We start from the raw sequence: 22190 nt of genomic DNA, 5'->3' as shown, positions 1-22190 counted from the left end.
TGCTTATCTGGTCATTTATAGTGACCGCGACATCAATTTGATGACTAACTTTGTAGTTACGGCGATATCTCATTTTTAAACTACTTTTTTTTTTTTAAACAGTCAATACCTTAACTGGTCTATTTATTCTAAATTATAGGATTTTCATTGGTGGGAAACGGTTAACATTTATATTGGAAAATGTCGTAGAGGATGTTGAGCTTTCATTACGCATCTCTGTAGCTTTATGAAATAAAAGAATCTTCCTCAAAGTAGTCATTTATTACGCTGCTTGATGACAGCAGCATCTCCAACACATTTCTGATTTCACAGTAAAATAAAAAAAAACCATAGAATCTTTTTAAAACAGTGTAACCATATCGACCGAATAGTTATTAAACTCAGTGAATTGGAGTATTTCTCTAGAGTAGACGGCCATGATAACGTGGGGAATGACAAGTGATGACAGGACATCTTACCAGCTCTCACCTACAGTGGTGGTTTACAGCAAGTGGTGGACAACAAGTGAAGATTGTTGAGGTCCAACTTGTGGCATTTTTTTTCTTGACTGCTTTGTGAATCATCGTGCACAAAAGGGTAACAATATCTGTTAAAGCTGAAGATTCAAATTACCAGAGGTGTAAACAAACTGTATTTCAATGGAAACCACAGACAACGTGCGTCCCACAACTCCGTTTTTAATCTTTTATAGCAACATTAACCTTCATTAGGAGAGGACCTAGAGTGTTTCATCCAACTTGAACATGAAATATTGACAACTTTATGTCTTGAAAATCCAAGACGTGCTTGTAAATGTGTTTAGTTGACAGCGAACCATGAACCACAAATAAAACATCCCTTCTTAAAAAATCCACTTGACAAAGATGAACACTATTGGCAACACCCGTAGAACACACAAACTGGGACAAACCGGTGTAAAGAAAATACCTGCTGTGTGATTTATACTGGACGTTGTAGTGTTAATAAAACCAACAATGGGTGGTGATGAGCAAATATTTTGAGCTTGGCACAATAATATTTTTAGGGCTGAAATGATGAATGAAAAGACAGTGAGAAAAATAGAACAGACGACTGCAGCATAGTGTGAAAGTAGGACATTAATTGGAAAATATCATCCTTCCTATTAACTACATCTGTAGAACAAAAGGTTCATAACCAACATCTGATTAGATAAATTACATTGCAGGACAATACGTATAAATATAGACGGGAACACAGTGGTCCACTCTTATCTTCACTTCAAGAATAAAGTCTTCAGTTTGCGTCGATGCAGACTTCCTGTGGTCCGACATATTCATGGAACAAAGTGGGACTAAAAGGAGTGCTACTAGATGTAAGAGAAAATAAAATATTCAAGTATTAAATACTCGTGTAAACAAATCTATCTGTAGTACAGTACAAAACTATTGTAGTGGGAATATTACATGATCATCATCGTCATCAGTGCGGATAATGCTGCATGTGAAAAAGCATTGGAGTTCACCATAATGTCTTTTAGCTGTACCGATTCACTGTGTATCCCGTAATAATAAAAATCACATCTTCTCTAATGTTTCTGGAGTCATGTGAGGTGACATTTCTACGGCGCTCCGTCTGGAATCCACAGGACTTTACTCTGTTCCTGCTCCACGATGGTCATGATCTGAGTGCAAATGAAGGCGACGCTGCCTCCTTGGACAACGCCTGCAACACAGTGAGGGTGGGGAGAAATATTTACACAAGTGTTAAAGCATTTGGCTGAAACTAGAGATTCTTTCCATTATCAATTCATCAGTCTTCAAATTTTTTTTTCTGGATTTAAAAAGTACTCCACAGATTTAGCATTGCACAGCACATCATGGACAGTTAATATAAAGAAAATGGATATCAACTTTTATATTTCATGCAGTCTTCTTCCTTGCGAAACCTGGTGCCTACATTACCCACAATGCAACTCAACCCACAACAGTTCTTTTGCATGTGTAATGCTTGAAGCAGATAATGTAGCCTGGAGCTGCTAGTCTCCAGCAGCTACAAAGGTCTGGTAAGCTGTAAGCTCAGCTCTCCCCCTCCAGCTTTATGAAACCTGTTTTTCAAATACACATTTAAATTTTCTTTAAAAAAAAAAAAAAAAGGACATTTTAAGAAAAAACATATTTTTCAGTACTTTGACAAACAGGACTATAGAGCCAAATTATTTCAGGACTTTTGGACTACAGGGACGTGATCAGTAACACTTCATGGCATCTATCGGTTTGGATTTATAACTGCTGATAATTACAAGTTCTCTTGTGTGCAGAAGTTGGCCAGCCACCTCGCCTTGTTAGAGGGGATGTGTTCCTTCCCAAAGCTCTTCCCCATAAATCTACTTCTTTTATAGAGTCATTAATCAGCTGGACAGTCGGGCGTGTCAGACTGGCTGCTGCTCTAGATACCAAAACTTTGTGTCTGATCTGCAAAAGACTAGAGATGTTGTGCTCCAAAAAGCTCAGATGACCTCCAGTGCTGTTGTAGAGTGGTTGGTTAAACTAAACTGTATTAAAACATCAAACTTTTTACCAAAGCTTGTTGTAACTGGATTTGTTTATTCTGAGCTAGCCTGTAAAATACACCCTTGCTATGTAGCAGACTCTGCCTTAAAGGGCCAGTTCACCCAAATACCACTTACCTGAACTGCTCTTAGATATGGTTATTATTTGTAGTTTGGTTTTGAGAGATCAGCTGCTGAGATTTAATTTCTATATGATGGAGATGTATTCTATTTTTATTGAAAGTGCTGAAATTAAAATTAAAGATCAGTCTGCCGTGACATGCGGGTTAAAAAAAAGATAAGCTTGCATCTACACACTGGTGTTCAGCCCTGCAATTACAATCAAATGACTCATCATATACACATTTAGTACCTCGTTTAGTCTCTACAAGCTCAAAACGTTGATGTTATTACTGTATTTCCTGCAGCTATGCTCTCTGCAGTACATCAGAGATATGATTTCCACCAACCTGTGAAGAAGCGGCTGTACTCCTGCTCTATTTTCTGTGCCGCCTCATACTGCTCCTTGGAATGTTTCTGAGAGAGTTTATCCCGCAGGTACAAAGGGTCCTTCTGCTCTCTGAAGAGACAAACATCAGCACCCGTCAACATTCTTGAAACACGCCGCAATACCAAGCTGTGGAAGGAGTCGCAGTTTGTCAAAAGCAGGAAATACATTTCTTTAAATAGGTTCTTGATATATCGCTTTGAAGCGGTTTGCTCTAATCACTCATGCAATCTCCATTTATCGACATTTATTGTGCTCGTGTGTTTGCAAGTTGAATATAAACAAACAATTTGCACTGCAACAACTGCAGAATGCATCTGTAAGACATGACTGCATGCTGAGGTGCTAGTTGTGTGTAATATGGATACAATTTTAGGTGTATGCATCTAAATACTGATCCAGTGTATATCATAATTTTTAGTAAGTGAATAAATTAAAGAAAATGTGTCTTGTTATTCACTTTTAGATCATTAAATAGTAATAAATACTTAACCTACGGCAAGTATGATATAAATGAGATCTCTCTACTGCAAACTCGTCTCACCAACTGGTTCACTTTATATCCTAATACGAATTCCAGTGACTACCCAGTCCCCAGTCTTCATCCACTGGGAGCCCCTGAACCAATTTACAATCCCACTCATCTCTCTGTGGCACTCAGTATGCAGTCAACATATTGGTCTGCTGTCGCCTCCCAGAGGATAAAAAAAAAAAAAGCACACATGAAAAAGCTCGAGCTTCCATCAATCGCTGCCACAGGCAGGCAGTGGGAGGAGTGTGTGTGTGCTGCTGTGGACGGGGGAAGCGAGTGTATTAGCCGCCCACCCCACAAAGCGGAGCCACAGGCCCCGAGAGCTCTCCCTGGACAGCTGGCACTCAGCTGATGCCAGCAAAAGCTGAGCAGGAATCAGTCTCTCCACCATGTTTGCCCGCTGCACCACTTCATAGTTTTGTGGGTGTGTGTGTGGCCGAGAAAGCCCGTTTCTACCAGACCCGAGTGTGTCTTTATTTGTGTAGTTATGCGTGTGCGCCTGTTCACTCCAAAGATAAGGAGTCCTCTCAAACATCAGAATAGGTTCAATATGTAAAGCTACCTCCTGTACGTCACATTAGCGTTGATGGGATACATTTGTAATACAACTATGAGAGAAGCTAACTTTAAGGTAGATTAAAGGTTTACGGTACTGTCCCATCAGATTATACTTTATAAACAAATAGATTTCTGTGGAGAAACAAGATAGCGCAAAGCAATAACGCCCAGTGTTCGTCAGAAAGGTAATGCGTTAATATGATTCTATTTGGTTCCTTTTGTTGCAATATTATTAGTGTCACTGGTGTTGCTTTGAAAGACGGATAAGATGTTTGTTACAAAGTCACCACAAACTGTTCGCCTCAGCAGAATTAATCTCCCCATGAAAAATGAATCAATGAAATATCACAATCATCTGATCTACTTAAATCAGATGCTACAGCAACTACAGTGTTTGTTGACGACTTGTGTGCATTCATAGTTCATATTATATTGGGGATGCATTTGTGTAAAATCACATTTTCTCAGCATAAACAGCCTCCAGAAACAAAAGCCTTGGATGAAAGACTCAGGCTCTCACTGAAGGATCTGAACTTGAAACTGGGTAAACAGCAGTGGCACCAAAACATAACGGCACGCTCGACATAGACTGGATACGTCTTCAGATAAGAAAGCAACTGAAACAAACATCTTCCAAGTCACGGGATTACTCACTTTATCTGCTTGGCATTTTTGTAGCGAATGAATATGACGATCGGGTAGATGTGAACGCTGTGAAGACGCTCGATGGCGTGAGGTGCAATGTCAAGTAAGCAGTGACAGTCCTGCGAGAGAAAATGACAGCAAAGGACTGCGTGAGAAATGGGAGGTGGCGAGTGTGGTTCAAAGCACAATGTTGCAAAAACAAAAAATAAATAAAATAAAAAAACACTACTCTTCGCAAAGGTTTCAGATTTATTGGCAGTATGGTAGCCATATTGCATTATATACAAATATTACATTTGAATACTGTGATGCACACGTACGTTGTTAAATACATTTAGATGGACGTATCTCATATTTGCAGCCCGAGGTTATAAAGACAGTAGTGCACAAACTTAGCGGCTATAAAACTAAAGGATGTCACCGTGATGGTCCTCGTGTGAAGTTTAATACACAGCGAGATGAGTTTACCTTCTCTGTGATCTCTTTTATTGAAGCTACAGTCGTCACATCAAAATGGCCGCTCCTCCGTTTGTAGTCGATGAACACACAATCCTTCACTCCGCGCTCTATTGCCTGCTGAGACGCCTTCATTATCTCTGAAAGTTAAATCAATTTTGAAAAACGTTATAATTCAAACAGATTTAGTTCCCTCTACTTGTTAAATTGGTTGTATTATTTACATTTTTTAACTAACTATTAGTCACACCTTTCTCTGCAGTATGACAATGACAGACATGTTAAATTCTTCATGAATAAATAAACTCCAATAACAGACTTACCAGGCAGACAGCGACAGAACTGGCCAGGAACCTCCTTCACCAACATGTCCTTACTGGCCTCCAGCAATGGACCCAAGATCAGCACCGGCCTGGGGAAAGAGCACTCCACCCTCTGAACCCTCTGGTACATCAGGCTGACTCCGTCTGAGCAGTTCAATACAGAAATACTATTCATTACAAAATCAATAACGGCAGTTATGAACTTGTGTGCTCTGGGAAAGGTTATGTTGAACCAGCGAGAGTTTTGTCCAAATGTAAACACCTGGAAGCTACCAATAATTTTAGATTAACTCACTATAACACAGTACATTTGAATTATCCATCCATATATTTCAAGCTGGTCATGATTCTAGAAAAACGTGCATATATCAAAAATACATATTTAGAGCTATTTACCAATCTAGATTGTTTTGGTGTGAGTTGCCAAGTTTTGGAGATTTTCGGGACGGACGTACCGATGTACAGGCGGCCACGTCGGTCGCCGGAGCAGAGGCATAGAACTTTCACAGGTGGAATGTGTACCGAATATGAAAATAGCTGCATCTGCGGTAGCAGAAATAGTTTCCAGTCCTAACTTATTCACCTTATTCTGAACGCCATAAACTGGAGATGTACCAAGTTTGTCGCTTCTCTACAATGAGTACTTTAAATTTGGGAAACTTGTGCCTCTCTCATGAAGCTGCTTCAGCAGATGATTTCTCACCTTCTGTAATGGGTAAAGAATCGATGCTTATGCCGTCCAGAGTCAGCAGATCCTTCCCGTCCTTTGATCCGCTGCGTTTGTGCTTCAGCCGGCGGCGGAAGAAGGATCTCCGCGCAGCGGCCGACAGAGTCTTGCTGGTGCCGTTGTCGTCTTTCATATCGGCCGTGCCGTGTCTTCTGTAGAACTCCTGGTCCATCCTTATGGAGACATATCAGCACAGTCAACTGTGACCTACCCTTGATGAATGTGGACGTGATCATTCAAATGCAAAGGCCTCGAGAAGTCAAAAGGACATCCTTGACAGCAGTAATTACATGAACTCTAGTTTGTAAAAGGAAACTTCAGACTGGACTTACATGTATTTACTTGGAATCTGCCCCTTTTCCAACCTCTGTGCATTCTCGTCGAGTTGCCAGGCCATCCAGTAGCCAAAATTGCCATTTGGTAGTGTATCTTCAACGTAGAGGATGTCATCTTTCTTAAAGCTCAGTTCCTGCTCTACCTCTGCCACCCGCTCATAAAGTGCTCTGACAAGAGATCAACAGCGAAGCAATGACGAATACATTCCTCTGACCTGACTTCAAGAGACAAATTCACAGAAGATTATGAACATAAAAAAAGCTTTTTCCAAAGCTTCTGCGCTGAAGATTCAGCCCTTTCGTAGATTAGGTCTCGACCCAAAGCACAAATCTTTAAAACGTGGTATGAGAAATGATTTATGGTTGTTATGCAAGGCCAAAGAACATGTTAGAGGTTACGATGAGCAACACTCTAATACTCTCACTATTCATCAAACAAATCCAAAGAGCTGTTGAAGTACCTGATGAAGAATCCGTCTCCGGGGGACTCTTTGATTGCAGACAGGTTGTCCACGCAGTTCTGGACCTTAAACGTGATCGTTTCAGCTGGTTTCAACATTTCCAGGTAACCCTCTTCTTTAGTTTTGTTCTTCATGGAGATACCGTTGTACTGTTTGAAAACATCAATTACGTAGTTGACAAAAGGACACCGAGCTTGGCTGCAAACAGAGTGACTCATCATTTTCAATAAAAGCAAGCCAAACAATGCACGAAAAAAGACATTTATAGAGTTGCAGTGAATCCGCTAAAAGTGTTTGTTTGTATAACCATAGATTATTTTGTTGAGTAACAGTGAATCAGGTGCCATCACATCCAACATCGCATTGGGTGCTGTGGTAGAAACTACGAGATGCAAATTGGAACGACAACTGTCGTGATTGGCTTGGTGGTAGCTCAAACTAACGAGCAACGAGGTGGATTGCTCATTCGGCGAGACTAAATACTGTGTGGCTTCAAATTGATAGAGATGTGACATTGGTAGCCATCACAGAACTCCTAGACCAAGGCATGCAGAGGTTGTTATTCCCTCATTGTTTCTAATAATGTCCAAGTAATTTATATTGTGCACATGACATTCTTGGTTGATTAAAATGATTTTTTGCACGTACCTCCAATATCAAGTCTCCAGGCAGCAGGCCGTCAGGACTCTTAGCAGGACTGTCATCATCCAAACTCTCCACAAAGATGCCGTAAAGGTTTCCTCCACAGACCTGAACTCCCAGCTCCACCTGGATCCTCTTCAGCCTCACCAGCCGAGGCTCTGCAGCCCGGCGTGTACTGGAACCAGGGAGCCTGAAGAAAAACCTTACAGTCAAGCTTTGAATGCGTCTGTCCCTTCACTATACCACCTCCAAAACGCCTACGAATAGCTTTAAAGCCAATATTTCTTTGCTACTGCAATATTAAATTTTCACCCATCATAAGACAAACAGGATTACCGCCTCCTGGTTGTTTGAGTCTGCCGAGCAGTCAACTTGCAATTCAAAATATCATCACATAATCATTTTTAGCTGTTAAACATTAGTGTGAAATTGTCAAAACTAGCATATGAATTTTTGAGTCATGGTCCAAATTGAGCGACATTGTACTTTCCCAATTTCCAAATGTGATGAAATTCACTCAAGGTGTTCCTGAGATATGGCTTCACATCAATGGGACGGGCGTACCGATGTACAGGCGGCCACGTCGGTCTCCGGAGCCGAGGCATAAAACCTTCGCAAGTGGAATGTGTAGCGAATATGAAAATAGCTGCATCTGCGGTAGCAGAAATAGTTTCCAGTCCTACCTGAAGGAGCTGTGAGGGCTGGTGGCCGGAGTCGTCTGTTTGGACGGCGGCGTAATGGTGCCCTCGTCCTGCTCACTCAGAGTGTCTGCGGTGCAGTGGGTGTCCGGGGTGGTGGCTCCGCTGTCGCGGTTCGTTGGCTGGCTGCTGATCGACTCCATACGAGAACTAAGAACAGAAGCGGAGTCAAAATCTTTTCCACTCGACACGAAATTACTTCAAATGAATAAAAAGATATTCATTGTGTTAAGTCAATGTCAAAATAGACAGTCGTTACATTGTGGCATATATTGTTAACTGCATTGTTTTGAATATAAACTCGCTGCGTTACAGTGGTTGCTTGATCTCATTTGATTTGTTATATTGCCGCTTCATTGTGTTGTCTGTTCGGAAGTGACTCATAATATGTTGTTTGCTGTGAACAGTGTGTTAATAATGGTTGTAAAGTAGCATAACTATTCCATTCATGTTCTCACAATATACTGGAACAACTTTCACTGTACTGACAGGCTTCGTTTTTGCTGGAACGGTTCATTTGATGACCTTAAAAACCATGCACTGGATCTGTGTAAGTGATTGTGGTGTTCTTTCCTCCTCGCCTTCTTACCCCGAACGAGAGTGGTTGCCCAGCTGAAACATGTGAGGATTATACTGAGCCAAAATGGTGACCGTGTCACATTGCTGCCCGATCACCAGCCGCGCCTGCTGCTCGTTGGCATTGCGAAGGTTGATTCCATTAAACTGGAAACAGAGGCGACTCATCAGACACAGAGAGAAAACGGTAAACCACAGCTAGATATCTAGTGGAAGTGCGGTAGCTGCTGTACCTCGAGGAGTTGGTCTCCGTACTCTAAACAAGCTTGGTGTGCGATGCTGCCTGCTGTCACTTTGGACACAAATACTCCCCCGTTCTCTCCACTCACAATGGAGATCCCCAGCGGTTCTGCTCCTTTCTGTACTGTCACATTGCGTGGCTCCTCCAAGTAGGGCCTTCAGGGAGAAAAACAAAAAGAGGAGGATTACGTTTTTCAACCGACATCTGTGGGAAACGATGAAGACAGCAGGGAGGCCGCAACATGCAACTCTGAATGATATGAACTTAATATATTTCCAACTAAAAATGATTTCTAAGCAACTTAACGCTGCACTGTTTTGCTTCTGAAGACTCCATTAAAAAAAAGGTACATTGCTAGCATTCAGTTAATAAGAAATGGGAGCTATGTGGGACATGCCAAGTGCATTTCAGAAAACAAAGTCATGCAGTCATACAACAGCATTCTGAATAAATAAGAAAAGGAAAAATTGACTTAAAAAGGCATACATATCATAACTAATGCTATATTATATATCTGCAGTGTGTAGGTCTTCATATCCGTGCTCTCACAGCCTTGCAGGTAGTGCACTCTATGAGCTACAAGCAGCACAGGACAAACCTCAAACTTCTTAAAGAGAAGAACTTGGGCTTAACTGCCAGTGGAAGTCTGACAGAAGAAGTGACATAAGAGACAAATCTGAGAAGGAAAGAAAGCAATCACACAAAGAAGGGGGAAACATGTCAGGTTGTAATGAACAGCAGCAGAGAGGAAAGAGATGAGGATGAAATGATAGATGGGGAGTCGGTGTTCGAATGATACGAGGATGGAGGCTCACAGCGTTGTTTACTGCTTCACAAGCACTTCATTACAATGAGGCAGACAGAAGTACAGATAAATGGTGGAAAACAGGTAATGTTCTGCTGAATAATGCAGCCCTGACCAAGAGGCTGGCCTACCCATCCTTCCGCCTGTCACCAACGGGAGCAGGGCTGACTGATATCCTGGGCTGGGTGGAAATGGAGCTCTGCGATTGGCTGCTAGTGAAAGAAGACGTCTCCAAGTTGACGGGGGACGTTGGAGGTGTCGGGCTGCTGCACTCCGAATGCGAGAGGGAGCCTGGAGTGGCAGAGGAGGAAGATATGATTGCAGACTTGACGCGTACTGCTGTGATGCTCGTTATCAGACGATGCAGCTGCAAAACTCCGTCGTACCTTTGTCAGATCCAGTGGAGTGCAGAAAACGAGTTGGAGGGATCTTAATGCGTTCTGCCTTAAACTGTAAAGTACTGCAGGAGCCTAAACACCGCAAACAGAGAGAAAGTCATTAAAAGGTTCACGGAAAAACAATGTTTCACTCGTTTATGTGTTTCAAGTCATTCAGATTGCAAGGTTTCCCTCAGGATATTGCTTAGTGAAGGTTGCAAGCGTTTCTTCCCCCGTCACTGCAATAGACTGCTCTGATGGACGACTACAATGATAATGTATGATGTGGCCGATCAGTCATAGTCTCTCCTGAGCTGAGTCAGACAGCTCAGTCAGTTTAGTTGCTAGATGACGTCTTAACACGCAAGGGCCTTTTCCTGTGTGATGTACCGCAATCGTGCCATCCTTTTTCAGAGTCATTTCTTTAGTGAGGATAGTCTCCACCGATTCAGCACTGCACTCCTAAAACGTTTTGGACTCACAATTAATGTGTATTTATGCATTTTGAAGGCAGCTTAACGACCCGGACAAGGGGTCAGCGTGCCTCTCCTATACACAATGGGAATCTGATTTCTGCCACCATCCCACTACAATGGAGGGGCAGTAGAGGTGTGTGCTGGAAACAATATCCTGGTTACTTACTACTTTCTAAAACGGACATCATCCCAAATAAAACTGTTCACACGTTTGTCTGTGGATCATCCAGAGTAAACGGGATGTTGCCGCTGATCTCGAAACACAAGTAATCAAACCCAAACTAACTGCATGGCTCACTAAAGGTAAGAGAAAATGTGTAATTTGAGTGTACCGACCATTAAACATGCAAATATAGAACAGTTTATTTACAGGACGTATTAGACAAGTAATGATTTGCCTAAAACGACGACTGCATTCATACCCAGTCTGGCACCGGAGGGCAGGGAGTTGGTGCTGTGTGGTGGTTGGCTGCATCTCGTCTCAGTCAAGTCTCCAGTGCGCTTGTGGCTGAGGTCCAGGCTGAGGCAACCTTGATGCTGGGGGCTAAAGTGGAGAAAAGGGCCTCAGTAAGTCCTCCCACAGTCAGTCAGTCAACTCAGAGCAAGATGTAATTTGCTACATGCCTGTTTAAGAGATCTGGGTCAGTGGAAACACTGTAGTTTGGTACAATAAAAGCGTACTAGAGGAATTACTAAAACAATGCCGAATGTGAAGAAAAAATAATTTGTTACACATTCCCAGAGCCCAAGTCCTCAAATGTCCTGTTTTTTTCCAACCAGCAGTCCAAAGACATTCATTTATAATAAAGAACACAGTAGGACAAACCCAGGCGTTACTAATAACATTGTGGCATGTCACAATATCTTCTATTACAAGTCAAAATGTCTGCTGTGACAAAGTGTGGAAAATAAAAAAAACGGGCCGATGTTAACACCTTGCGTGTGAATGTGTGTGGACGCCTGAGCTGGGAGCCGGAGGACAGTTGTTGGTCTGGATCTCGTGGCTCCAGGCTGTGTACACTGGGTTCCTCATCACAGCAGTCACTGCAGGACACGGGGATAAACCTCGCTGTGCTGGTTCTGGAGGAACACGTAGAACAGGATCTGACAAAGATCAGACTAAGCGTCACCATGTCGGCCGTGTGATGAGAAGAAACAAGGTATGGTCACATTACATTACCGTCCTACGAAAAGCAAAACGGGCGAAGTTGTTCAAATGACTTACGCGACGTGACGCTGCCGTAACTGGGAGGTACAAAGGGCATGCTGTACCGATTGGACCGCATGGGTGAGAAGCGTAACAAGTCCATCGGCTCTGGGGAGTGCTCGTCGTTGGAGAAACTCTGTACCTGCAAGAAGCAAAACATTCATCAATTAATCTATAAAATATAGAAATCCACACACATTAACAAGAATGCCAGATCAGATAAGGACCGTATCTTAATTACCTGCATGGGGGCAGGGATGTATAATGGAGTAACATTTCGCCGCAGTGCAGGTGCCGATTTTGGCCGGTACCTCCTCTTCTGCCGCTCCTCCGCTCTGTGTCGACGCCCCTCCTCCACAGCAGGTTGCGTGGGGCTACTATTGGTCTCTCCTGGAGGAGCGTTGGCGTAATAGACCTGGTCCCCCGTCTCGCCACGGTCCTGTGGGCTTGTAGCCTGAGCCGGGGTGGTTGGTGGAGTGCTGGTGGTAATTGTGGAGTCGGATGCCGAGCTGTTCTGCTGGCGATGTTTGAACCTGAACGAGTCGCTCCTGGCTGGCGGGGTGGGAGGGGTCTGAGTGGGTTCAGATATTGAGCTCGGAGGAGAGTGCTTGGGCAACTGAGAAAGAGACGTTTCGGGCCTCCTGAAAGCGTTCACTTCAAAGATGGACTTCCTCTGTTTGACCTTCTTGTAGATTGAGAGCGGGGCACACTCGGGAATAGAAGCTTCCGTGAGGACTTTAGGCCACGTGCCGCCACCGGGCTTCGCCGATGAGCTTTGCACTCGGTCCAAAGCTGTCTGGGGAGAGCTGCAGTCAGACAGCACGGGGGTGAAGGTGAAGGGGCGATGGTGGAGCTCCGGCCTCCTGTAGCAGAAGTCTGGGTGGGGCTCTGAGGGACTGTGGGAGGTGGAAAGGGAGCGGGAATGCAGGGAGCTGTTGGAAAAAGGCTTGTGGTGGCAGTGAGTGTTGCTGCTGCTGCTGCTGTCCAAAGAGTCACCTGTACCCTTACACGCTTCGTCCCCTCTGCTGCCCAAGTCACAGCTGCAAATGTCTGTCTGTGTGGAGCAGTTGTGCTTGGAGTTCCTGCAGATCCTGGCGTGGATCTCACAGGGCTGGAGCCGAGAGATCTTGTCCGAGTCTCTCAAACCTTCAAATAAACTTTGGCCAGAATAGCTCTGTGGTAGGAACTGTAGAGGAAGGGATGAAAAGCAACACTTATTTCACTTTACTTTTATTTTTCAATAACAATAAATTAAAAGCATACAAGTGCGTGTGCGTGTAGGTCTGAAGACTTCACCTTCATGAGGGAGATGCTGAGAGAATCACGGCAGTTCCTCAGCAGAGACTCGCTTTCAGAAAGAGACTTGTTATCGAGTGCAATGCCATTGATCTGTAGAGGACAAGATCAGAAAAAATATCAGTAGTTACAACATAATATACATCATTACGCTGGCCAAAGAATGGTTGAGGGAATTACAAAGTTTGCTTAAGTATGTGTGTAAAAATACTCAAGTTTCCTTCACCAACTATTCTCAAAGATGACAGAATACTAGTAAAGCTGCTTGATTATTGAGTGCGCTGTTAGATGGACGAGAAGAGTAACATGTTGAACACACACTTTGCTTTTTCTAAGTCTGACAGCTATTCAATGTTGTAGTTTAATTGACAAACTCCTTGTATCCTTTCCTGATACAAAACGGTAAAATACATAGGTTTCCTGTATACCAACTACCAATACTGTGAAGATAAATATATTGTGAAAACTTTAAAGAATTAGTATACAGTGAATATGCCTGTGGCCAGTAGAGGGCACAAGAGGCAAACATCTCTGCCCACATGGCATCAAATGGGCATCATCTCTTGTCATGTCTCTTGACAGGTTGTTTGACAGCATACTCACAGCTAACAGTCGATCCCCAACAGTAAGAGCGCAGTCTCTGGCAGCTGGGCTGCCTGGAGTCAAAGTGGCAACAAACACTCCACTTTCCAGACCGATGCCACTGTCTGAGAGGTGAGCCGGAGAAAACAATCATAAATCCTATGAGACAGTTCTAGCCATCTTCAAAAAACATAAAAGCTGAAAAAAATAAAACTTTCACCATGACAGTCGTAGTATTAAACAAACATTAATAACTACTTAATGTTGTATGTTGTATGTTAACAGCAGCATTTTAATGGTAAAGTTTATTTGTTGAGTGGAGCTTGAAGCGGACCTTTGTGTCCAGCCAGGTTCATCTGGATCGGAGTGATGATTCGTCCTCCTAGTGACTTCCTTCTGCGTACCACCAGATTGATCACTCCCTCGCCGCTCAGCACCGCTTTGATCACCTGTTTCCTATCCTTATTGGTCAGGTCCACGTCATTCATTTTCAACAACCAATCGTTCACCCTGCACAGAAAGTGATAGTCACCAAAACAAAGTCAGGACATAAAAACAATTCCCTTACTTCAGACAATATTTTATCTAAATAAACACTTATCGTAACCAACGCTATGGTCTAATTTCAAATGATACAAGTATAAAATTTGCTGCAATTACTGAAGTGTGAAAGCAGCGAGACATTTACCTTAATCGTCCTTCAGCTATACTTCCTTTATCCACCTTACTGACAAATATGCCACAATCTCCTGGTAAATAAGGATCATTTACCCCTTCAGCGATATCAAACCCCAGCGCTTTCAAATCCATGTCCTGAATATGACAACACATAATACAGTTTACAAAAGTGAATCTTGTCATATTCTCTTCTTGTGTTTCAGTAAATTCACAGTGGTTCTTACTCTGTGCTTCTCAAATTCTACAACTTCCGTCTCCCACTCCATCGAGTCTGTGTCAATGGCTGAATCATGTGAACTGTGAACCATCAGCTGACGAAACCTTGCTTCCTTTTCCAACTGGTCCTCCATCTTTTCTCTGCAGGGCACATAACATGATGAGTACAGTCCCCTTTAGAAGTCATTTAGTGACATACTTCCTCCACTGGGTGCCGCAAAAGATCTGGTATGAAATCATGATGGATCCCCAAAACGAGAGGAGCACCGACTCTGACTCAAGTAGAAACTTCATGAATTGACAACAGTTGTTACTTGAACAATAAAAGTCAAAGCTTAAAGCTAAACATAGTGCATGAAATGAGGAGGAATGACTCACTTTAGTTCTTTGAGTTCCCGTGCAGCGTCGTTCTTCTGCTTCCTTGTGTCATCCAGATTCCTCAGAGCATCTGCCAGATCACTCACAGCTCTGTCCCGCTCTCGTCTCAGGTTGTCACATAGCGTGCTGACAGATGCACACAACAAAAATCAGCAACAGACCAAATGTAAACAAATCTATTACGGCCACAGTCTTAGAATCTTCACGAATATGCAACGTCAACACGACACCTTTTCATAAATCAAACAGGCATCTTCTAAACCCATTCCTTACCGTATGCTCTCCCTCTCTGCCACTATCTTGTCCCTCTCCTGAAAAGCCCAGTCTCGTCGGCACTTGGCTACCTCGGCCTCTTGCACGGCCTCTTTCAGCTCCTGAGAGATGGCCTCGTACTGCTTCCTCAGGATATCGATCTCCTTGCTGGCTCGTTCCATGTCCAGAGTGGCAGAGTCTTGTTTCTGGAGGAGTTGAAGGACATGTACAGTGATGAAAGTCGACGTAGGGCTGTACACAGGATGTGAGCGGCAGGATGCTTTACATCTAATATTGAGCTGTGTAGACACATTTTAAAAGTAGATTTGATCATTTTACGGTTTGTAAAACTTCATACTTTTTCCCAGCACAGATATTTTTTGCTCCACTTGAGGATGTTTCCATCCCGACATTTGCACTCTATTAAAAAAAATTCCCGCTCTAAATAACTGTACAGCAGGGAGGCTGCCAAGTATCGTGAGAGCATTCATTAAGTCCATAGCTAAATTAATTAATTGGACTCTATTGTACGGTTTGGCTTAATTATCCGTTTCTGGTGCAGTGCAGCTCTCTTGTGCGCTTCAAAGAGGAGGCGGAACCTTTTTACTGGAATTGTTGGTAATTTCCTAATGCAGGAATCTCAGGACTTTCATTGCAATTAATCTGATCACGCTGCAACCAAGTGCGATGGGTGATACACAGTTTCTCAATAAAATCAATGTGTGGAAACCTGCCAGCTGCGGGGAAAAAAACCCATTTACAACGACTATATGAGATGGGATGAAGGGATTATTGTCAGGGGGATTAATCAATCCCTCCATTTGTAATGATAAATCTCCCATCTGTCTGGCTACCTGTCTGGCCTGGTAATACTCTCGCAGCAGCTGGTCCCTCTGGATGATGGCCTCCGTCCTCTCCTTGCGGGCCACGTCCCTCTCCTCGCGCACCGTCTCCACGTCCTTGCAGGCCTGGCTCAGCTCTTTCTGGGCCTCGGCCTTGTCCTTCACTTCGAGGCAGTATTTCTCCAGCAGCTCGTTCTTTTCACAGATGGCCCGGTCCCTGTCCACCAGTGCTGAGGCCAGCTCCTTGAAATAGCACAAAATCATATCACTCGTGGACGACAGAGATCAAAAGGGAGTAAAAACGCCAAACTTTCTGAAGTCACGTCGACACATGAAGTGTTTTTTTCTTCTTCTAATGTAGTTCTACTTTGGATTGTTCCTCTTACTTATCTTTACCTACTTCTTTGTCCTGGTTCTTGTGCAGCTGTGGAACTCGATCAATAAAATCTTATCTTATCTCACTGAACAAAAAAGGCGCGACTAACAGATTTCCTATTCGGTGAAAACCTGAGGATTACAAAAGAGGTTTTATTCTTTTTTTAAAGAGGTAAATGTGTTGCGTTTGTTTTGAGTTTTCATTATTGGCTTGATGACTCATACTGGACTGTAGCCTTTCAATACCGATGAAGACACATGATTGCTATTCGGCTAGCCCAAATAATCGCCGGGTGTTGCCAAAATGAATGATGACCGCAGCTGTGACCAGCTTAACAACAATCAAGTCATTCTTTTATTATCCATAATATGTACATATCCACACAGCGTGAAAAGTACCCTTGGAAATTTGACGCAATTATCATGAAATTAATGTGTTATGCAGATATGACTCAACAACAAATTCAACCCAATTTAAATCGACGGACCCTCTGAGTCGGCCGTTACCTGTCGGAGAGCCTCTAGCTCTTCGCTGGCCACCCGTCTCTCTGAGGAAGTGTTCTTCAGCTTCGCCTCTGCCATCTCCAGCCCAGTCTGAAGCCTGTCCACCTCTTTGATCACCTGATCTCGCTCGCTCATGATCAGGCGGTACTCGTTGATCACAGAGTCCCGCTCCTCCCTGTATTTCTCGCTGTCCTTCACCGCCTTGAGCTGCTGGGTCTTCTGTCGGGTCGCCTCCGACTGCAGCCGGTCCATCTCTCGCTGCAGCTCCTTGTTCTGGGCTGTGGCTTTGGACAGTTCTTGCTGTGTGTTGTCAAACCTGCACCACATCGGGAATGAAAATGGGTTTTACTGCTCTGTATAAATAGTCACCCTTTGCACTTGTACATTTTATGAGTTGAAAAAAGAAAATAAAAAGTTAAACCAAAACTACTAGCAACACAGACAGGCAAAAACCAGCAAGTGACCAAGCTTGCAATCTCATCATCATAAATGAAAAGTTAAAATGGGAACGCATCTGCCCAAAGGCAAAACTTCATCTGCCTTGGATTAGGAATGTTTTAAGCACTGTGCAGATCTGACCTTGGCTCAAGTTGAGTTTGAAGCAAAGTTTGCTGCAACTGCAGTTAATCATTAGACTTTTTACAGCTGCTTAGTGTGTGTGTGTGTGTGTGTGTGTGTGTGTGTGTGTGTGTGTGTGTGTCTCCAAGAGCTGCTGGTTGTGCGTCTGTGATATTTCCGGCTTTACCTTCTGATAGACGAGGAGTACTGCTGCTGATAGTGGATGGCAGCATCTCTCTGCTTCAGCAGCATATCCAGCTGTTTCTGCAGCTGGTGGTTCTCCTCCTCAGCCTGGTCCAGGCGACTGAGGTCTGCGTTGTGACCGGCCGTCTTGTCGTTGTAGCGCTTCCTCAGAGCCTCGTAGTCACTCTTCACGGACTCCAACTTGTCAACAGTCGTGTCATAAAGCTTGTTGAGGACATCAGATGACCCCTCTCGCATCAACTGGAAATGACATCATTCATTCGTGCTGAATTAGAGGGGTACAATGGGACATGTTCCTGTTTGGTTCTGTTTGTTTAGTCTGTTCTGAAAGCCAGCTACCAAACAACTGCACTAAGACAGACCAAGGAGAGAAGAAGATATTCGATCGTAGCGTAAATTCATAAGTTAAACTATTATCATGTGTGCATTTATTCAATCATGTGCTGATCACAGTAACAGTCAAGGAAGCCATTCTGGGGCGTTCTGGTGGTATAGTGGTTAATATAACGACAATGTCCAAAGTTCAGTCTGGGACCTTTGTTAACTCATCCTCCCAATGTTTCCCTGTCTGGCGCTAAACTGTCTAGGCGACAGGAAGCAATCTATATAACTAGGCGAGATAAGTCGGTAACCATGTGTATACACACACACAAGCATATCAGCACTACAGTGCAAGACTTTGCCTGATTCATCAGAAGAGTGGTCAGAAGACTGCTCAATGACTGAGAAGCCTGTAGGTCAATGTGATATCATGTTTGCATCCCTTGTTTTGCTCTCAAACTTAAAAGCAACACCGCATCATTTGGTCCAGACCAGGCCTACCTCTAATCTAAGTCCTACACATACACGTCCAGATTGCTTTTACGTCACTGGCATCCAAACATTACACAATAAAAAGGTTGACTTTGGACTGACATCACCGAGATACTTCGACTGACGCTGAACATTAGTTTACCGAATGATGACATGAGCTCTGAGGTTAAGGAGGCATGTATCCGTGCTATCAAAGAGCCATGCAAGACATTCCCCGATGGTTATATCTAATGATCTGGCCTTCTGACTGCAGTGAGACAAGCTGTCCGACGGTGAAACAGTAAAAGATGCAAGTTAAGTAATTTGTCTGATTTGAAAGAACGTTTTGAACGATGGAGACATGGGAGTACGAGTACGCCTGACCCCGTTTCTCTGAATGATGTCGTCTTGGACGTAAAGGTCAGCGGGAGAGAAATGCATTGATTTCTGTCTCAAATGTCAAGATCCAAACGATTGAATCTCAAGGGCAGTCGGGGATTGAAATGAGTGCGCAAGAACTGAAGTGTATGCAGACCGTATGTACCTGCTGGTGCAGCAGCCTCATTTCAGCCACCTCTCTCTGGTCGTCGTCATGCAGCCTCCTCAGCTCCTCGCAGGCCTGCTTCACGTGGTTGTGCTCCCTCACCAGCTGGATGTTGTCCTGTCTCACCACCTCCAGCTCCTCCTTCAGCTGGGCCTGCTCGCTCACCAGACGGCTGTGCAGCGTACTGAGGAGAGACCACAGCTAGTAGCATCAGGCCGTGGGCGCTGCCGGCCGCGTTTTAAAATCAGCATTACAGCACAAACTAAAATAGGACTTATGCCTTATGAGACACAGACCAACAAATACAAAACTAATGGTTATTTTGCATATAATATGATTTTTGTTTTAGATTCATCGTTTGCTCTACAGAATGTCAAAAAAAATGTAAATAGAAAAATGAGGTTGTCACATCCAAGGTGATGTAAAAACAGCACTTTAGAAGACCTGGAACTGGAGAAAATGTGGCATTTTAAATTTTGATAACTTACTCAAATGATGATACAAATTGCTTGTTATTACGGTTATTTCCTTTCAATTAACTAATCATTTTAGCAACACTCTTTCCCTTGTTCTGGTGTTGTGCTGACATTCATGCCAAGATATTGACCTGAAGTTACGCATCTTTTGATGACTGCTGCTCATTACCTGCTTTATTTCTCACCTTAATTGAAAATCTGATGAGATAAATAAAAATTAAAATAAAAAACACAGGCTACAACCATAGACACTCTGGTTTCTAGGGAGCCGTTTGTAGTCTAAAGCTACTCCCTGATGCACCCTGGTTGTTATGCATTATTTAGAACCTCACTTAGGTATTTAGGTAAAATAGTCAATATTTACTATTATCGTAACATCAAACTTTGAGAGACATGCCAATTAGTTTTATGCTAGTATAAACAGTACAAACACCGTTTAACTGGTAACAGTACAGACATCGTATCCTCCAGAATTACTGAGTGCCAATGCCAGCCTACAGTACGTGTTAAGGGACTTATTGAGATTAGTATGATGTGTTCAGTGTGAATGGATAAGTGCAGAGGCGGCAAGGACAGTAATGAACACAGACTCTCTCTGATGTGCAAACAGGGCCCAGAAGGAGCGGCTTAAAATGGCAATAATCTGTCCTCTGCTGGTTTGCATTTAGGGGCCAGATGTTGGCGCCCTACACTTTGGAGACCGTATGGCATCATTAAATCACACAAGTGGACCAGCCTCCCTTTCACATCGACTCGGCCCGGCTTATTTCACAGGTCAACAAATGCTGTGTTGGTAGCATTATCCTCATGGCACAGATGCCGTGCCACACAGGGTTCAGATGATGGTCACAGAGAATGCTTTGGCACGAACTTTTCAAGAAGGGTAAGAAGGGCCTACGGGGACGTAATTCAGTCTCTGCTCTCAACCTTTGGTTTGAAACGACGACTCAGGATTCACGCTGCTGAGAAGACAATAAAAACTGTCCTTTTTTTTTAACAATCGCAAAGATTAAATGAAATTGTTGAGGGGCTGTGAGGATTTTTTTCATGGCTCAACTCCTAAAGGCTTCATCCCGATTACTCTCACAGAAGTCAAATCTGTTAAACGCAATCTGTTGCGAACATGTCAGAGGGCGAACTGAACACCAGCTAAAGCCCTGCAGGCTGAGCGTGAATGCATAGAGCACAAATGCTCCGGCTGTTGAAAAATTGACAGAAAGGCCCTGCAGTAGGGCTTTCCACTTACTGGTAGAAGTCTACTTTCTTCACAGCCTCCTCGCACCTCTTCAGGGTGGTGCTGTGCTGGTTCTGCAGGGATTGCAGGTCTGCCATCGCTTTCATGCACTGCAGCTTCAGACGCTCGTAGTCATGACCTGCTTTTGGTCTATTTCAAGGAGCGGGAGGAAGGGAGACAAAACTATTTGAATGCATCACAATTGTTAAGGAAGGATGAGAGAAGCATACACACTTTGTGCTCATGGGCACACAAGGGACTAGAGGCATCATTAAAATTCCATGCTACCCTCTTGTTTTACAGAGTTGAGCACATCTTAAAACAACTTTGCGTCACGTAAGATCTTACTTAACTTGTTTCTTTCAAAAAGCTGAACAAGGCAAAATGCCTCTACTCACAGAGTGCAGGTATACTCAGGATCACTGCGCTTTCCTGTCAAAGTTGTTTTGGAAAACAGGCAGTGAGGTGCAGGAGATCAGAACAGTACCTGCAGTCATCGAAGGTGGTTCCGGGTGACGAGAGAGCCAGACGTTTGCGTAGTTCGTCCCTCTCACGGGTCACGTGTCTGAGCTGGAACAGAACCGTCTCCATCTTCTCGTTGACCTGGTGGCTGTCCATGTGGGCGGGCGGAGGGGAGGAGGCTTGTCCGGGCGTACCTGCGTGAGTCAGCATGTCACGCGTGGCATGTGGCATTTGTAAAGCTCAAACGATGGGGGCTTTTGTGCAGCTCCATATGTTTCTCTTCAACGTGCAATCGAGCGAATAGATTAAAGTGTACACACAACCGGCGTCACACAAACTGCTTTCACGAAACTATAGTCCATGTTCTTTCTCTTTTGAGTTTTTACTGAAAACACGGACAAAAAAAAACTAGTTTACAGGCAAGACTCGAGCGCCTCAGACTAAACTTACTTTGTGTAAATATTAACTACGGTAATCACAAGCAAGAGCTCTTTGTTGCAGCTACTGGACCAAAACTCTATACACACACACCTTATCTTACTTTATCATTTTTAATCATTGCAGCCAAAATTCTCCCTCATTGCTGTACTCATTAACCTCAGGACTTATAAATACATTTCACAGAAATTCCTCCACTGATACAAATCAAAGCTCGGTTTCCCTTTCGGTGGCATTGACCAGTCAAATCCTCTCTCCCTCAGAGAAAGACTAAATATAACAA

At 43.5% G+C, this 22190-nt stretch overlaps 1 protein-coding gene across 2 annotated transcripts in view; it reads right to left on the bottom strand.

Moving 5' to 3' along the window:
* Positions 1-246: 246 nt before the first annotated feature.
* LOC306795046 (disks large homolog 5-like) overlaps positions 247-22190 on the bottom strand; it is a 27380-nt gene continuing 5436 nt past the window's right edge. Inside the window, exons 3-33 of one of the 2 annotated variants that reach the window (XM_079293376.1) lie at positions 21495-21663; positions 21020-21157; positions 19298-19481; positions 17945-18201; positions 17203-17515; positions 16333-16563; positions 15500-15684; positions 15227-15352; positions 14857-14989; positions 14643-14767; positions 14289-14464; positions 13976-14079; positions 13373-13465; positions 12318-13262; positions 12095-12218; positions 11805-11973; positions 11292-11413; positions 10403-10486; positions 10148-10307; positions 9204-9366; positions 8984-9117; positions 8380-8544; positions 7703-7886; positions 7055-7203; positions 6591-6761; positions 6235-6431; positions 5532-5675; positions 5221-5348; positions 4762-4871; positions 2980-3089; positions 247-1683 (exon numbers count right to left, since the gene is read on the bottom strand). In XM_079293376.1, the coding sequence (XP_079149502.1) occupies positions 1580-1683; positions 2980-3089; positions 4762-4871; positions 5221-5348; positions 5532-5675; positions 6235-6431; positions 6591-6761; positions 7055-7203; positions 7703-7886; positions 8380-8544; positions 8984-9117; positions 9204-9366; positions 10148-10307; positions 10403-10486; positions 11292-11413; positions 11805-11973; positions 12095-12218; positions 12318-13262; positions 13373-13465; positions 13976-14079; positions 14289-14464; positions 14643-14767; positions 14857-14989; positions 15227-15352; positions 15500-15684; positions 16333-16563; positions 17203-17515; positions 17945-18201; positions 19298-19481; positions 21020-21157; positions 21495-21663 (5597 nt within the window). In that variant the 3' untranslated portion in view covers positions 247-1579. The remainder of the gene's footprint in view (positions 1684-2979; positions 3090-4761; positions 4872-5220; positions 5349-5531; positions 5676-6234; positions 6432-6590; positions 6762-7054; positions 7204-7702; positions 7887-8379; positions 8545-8983; positions 9118-9203; positions 9367-10147; positions 10308-10402; positions 10487-11291; positions 11414-11804; positions 11974-12094; positions 12219-12317; positions 13263-13372; positions 13466-13975; positions 14080-14288; positions 14465-14642; positions 14768-14856; positions 14990-15226; positions 15353-15499; positions 15685-16332; positions 16564-17202; positions 17516-17944; positions 18202-19297; positions 19482-21019; positions 21158-21494; positions 21664-22190) is intronic. The other variant, XM_079293377.1, reaches the window with a different exon arrangement.

The sequence above is a fragment of the Melanostigma gelatinosum genome, assembly GCF_949748355.1.
Source record: "Melanostigma gelatinosum genome assembly, chromosome: 21".
Classification (NCBI taxonomy): Eukaryota; Metazoa; Chordata; class Actinopteri; order Perciformes; family Zoarcidae; genus Melanostigma; species Melanostigma gelatinosum.
The sequence above is the reverse complement of the archived record's forward strand: the minus strand, read 5'-3'. Positions and strand labels throughout refer to the sequence as shown.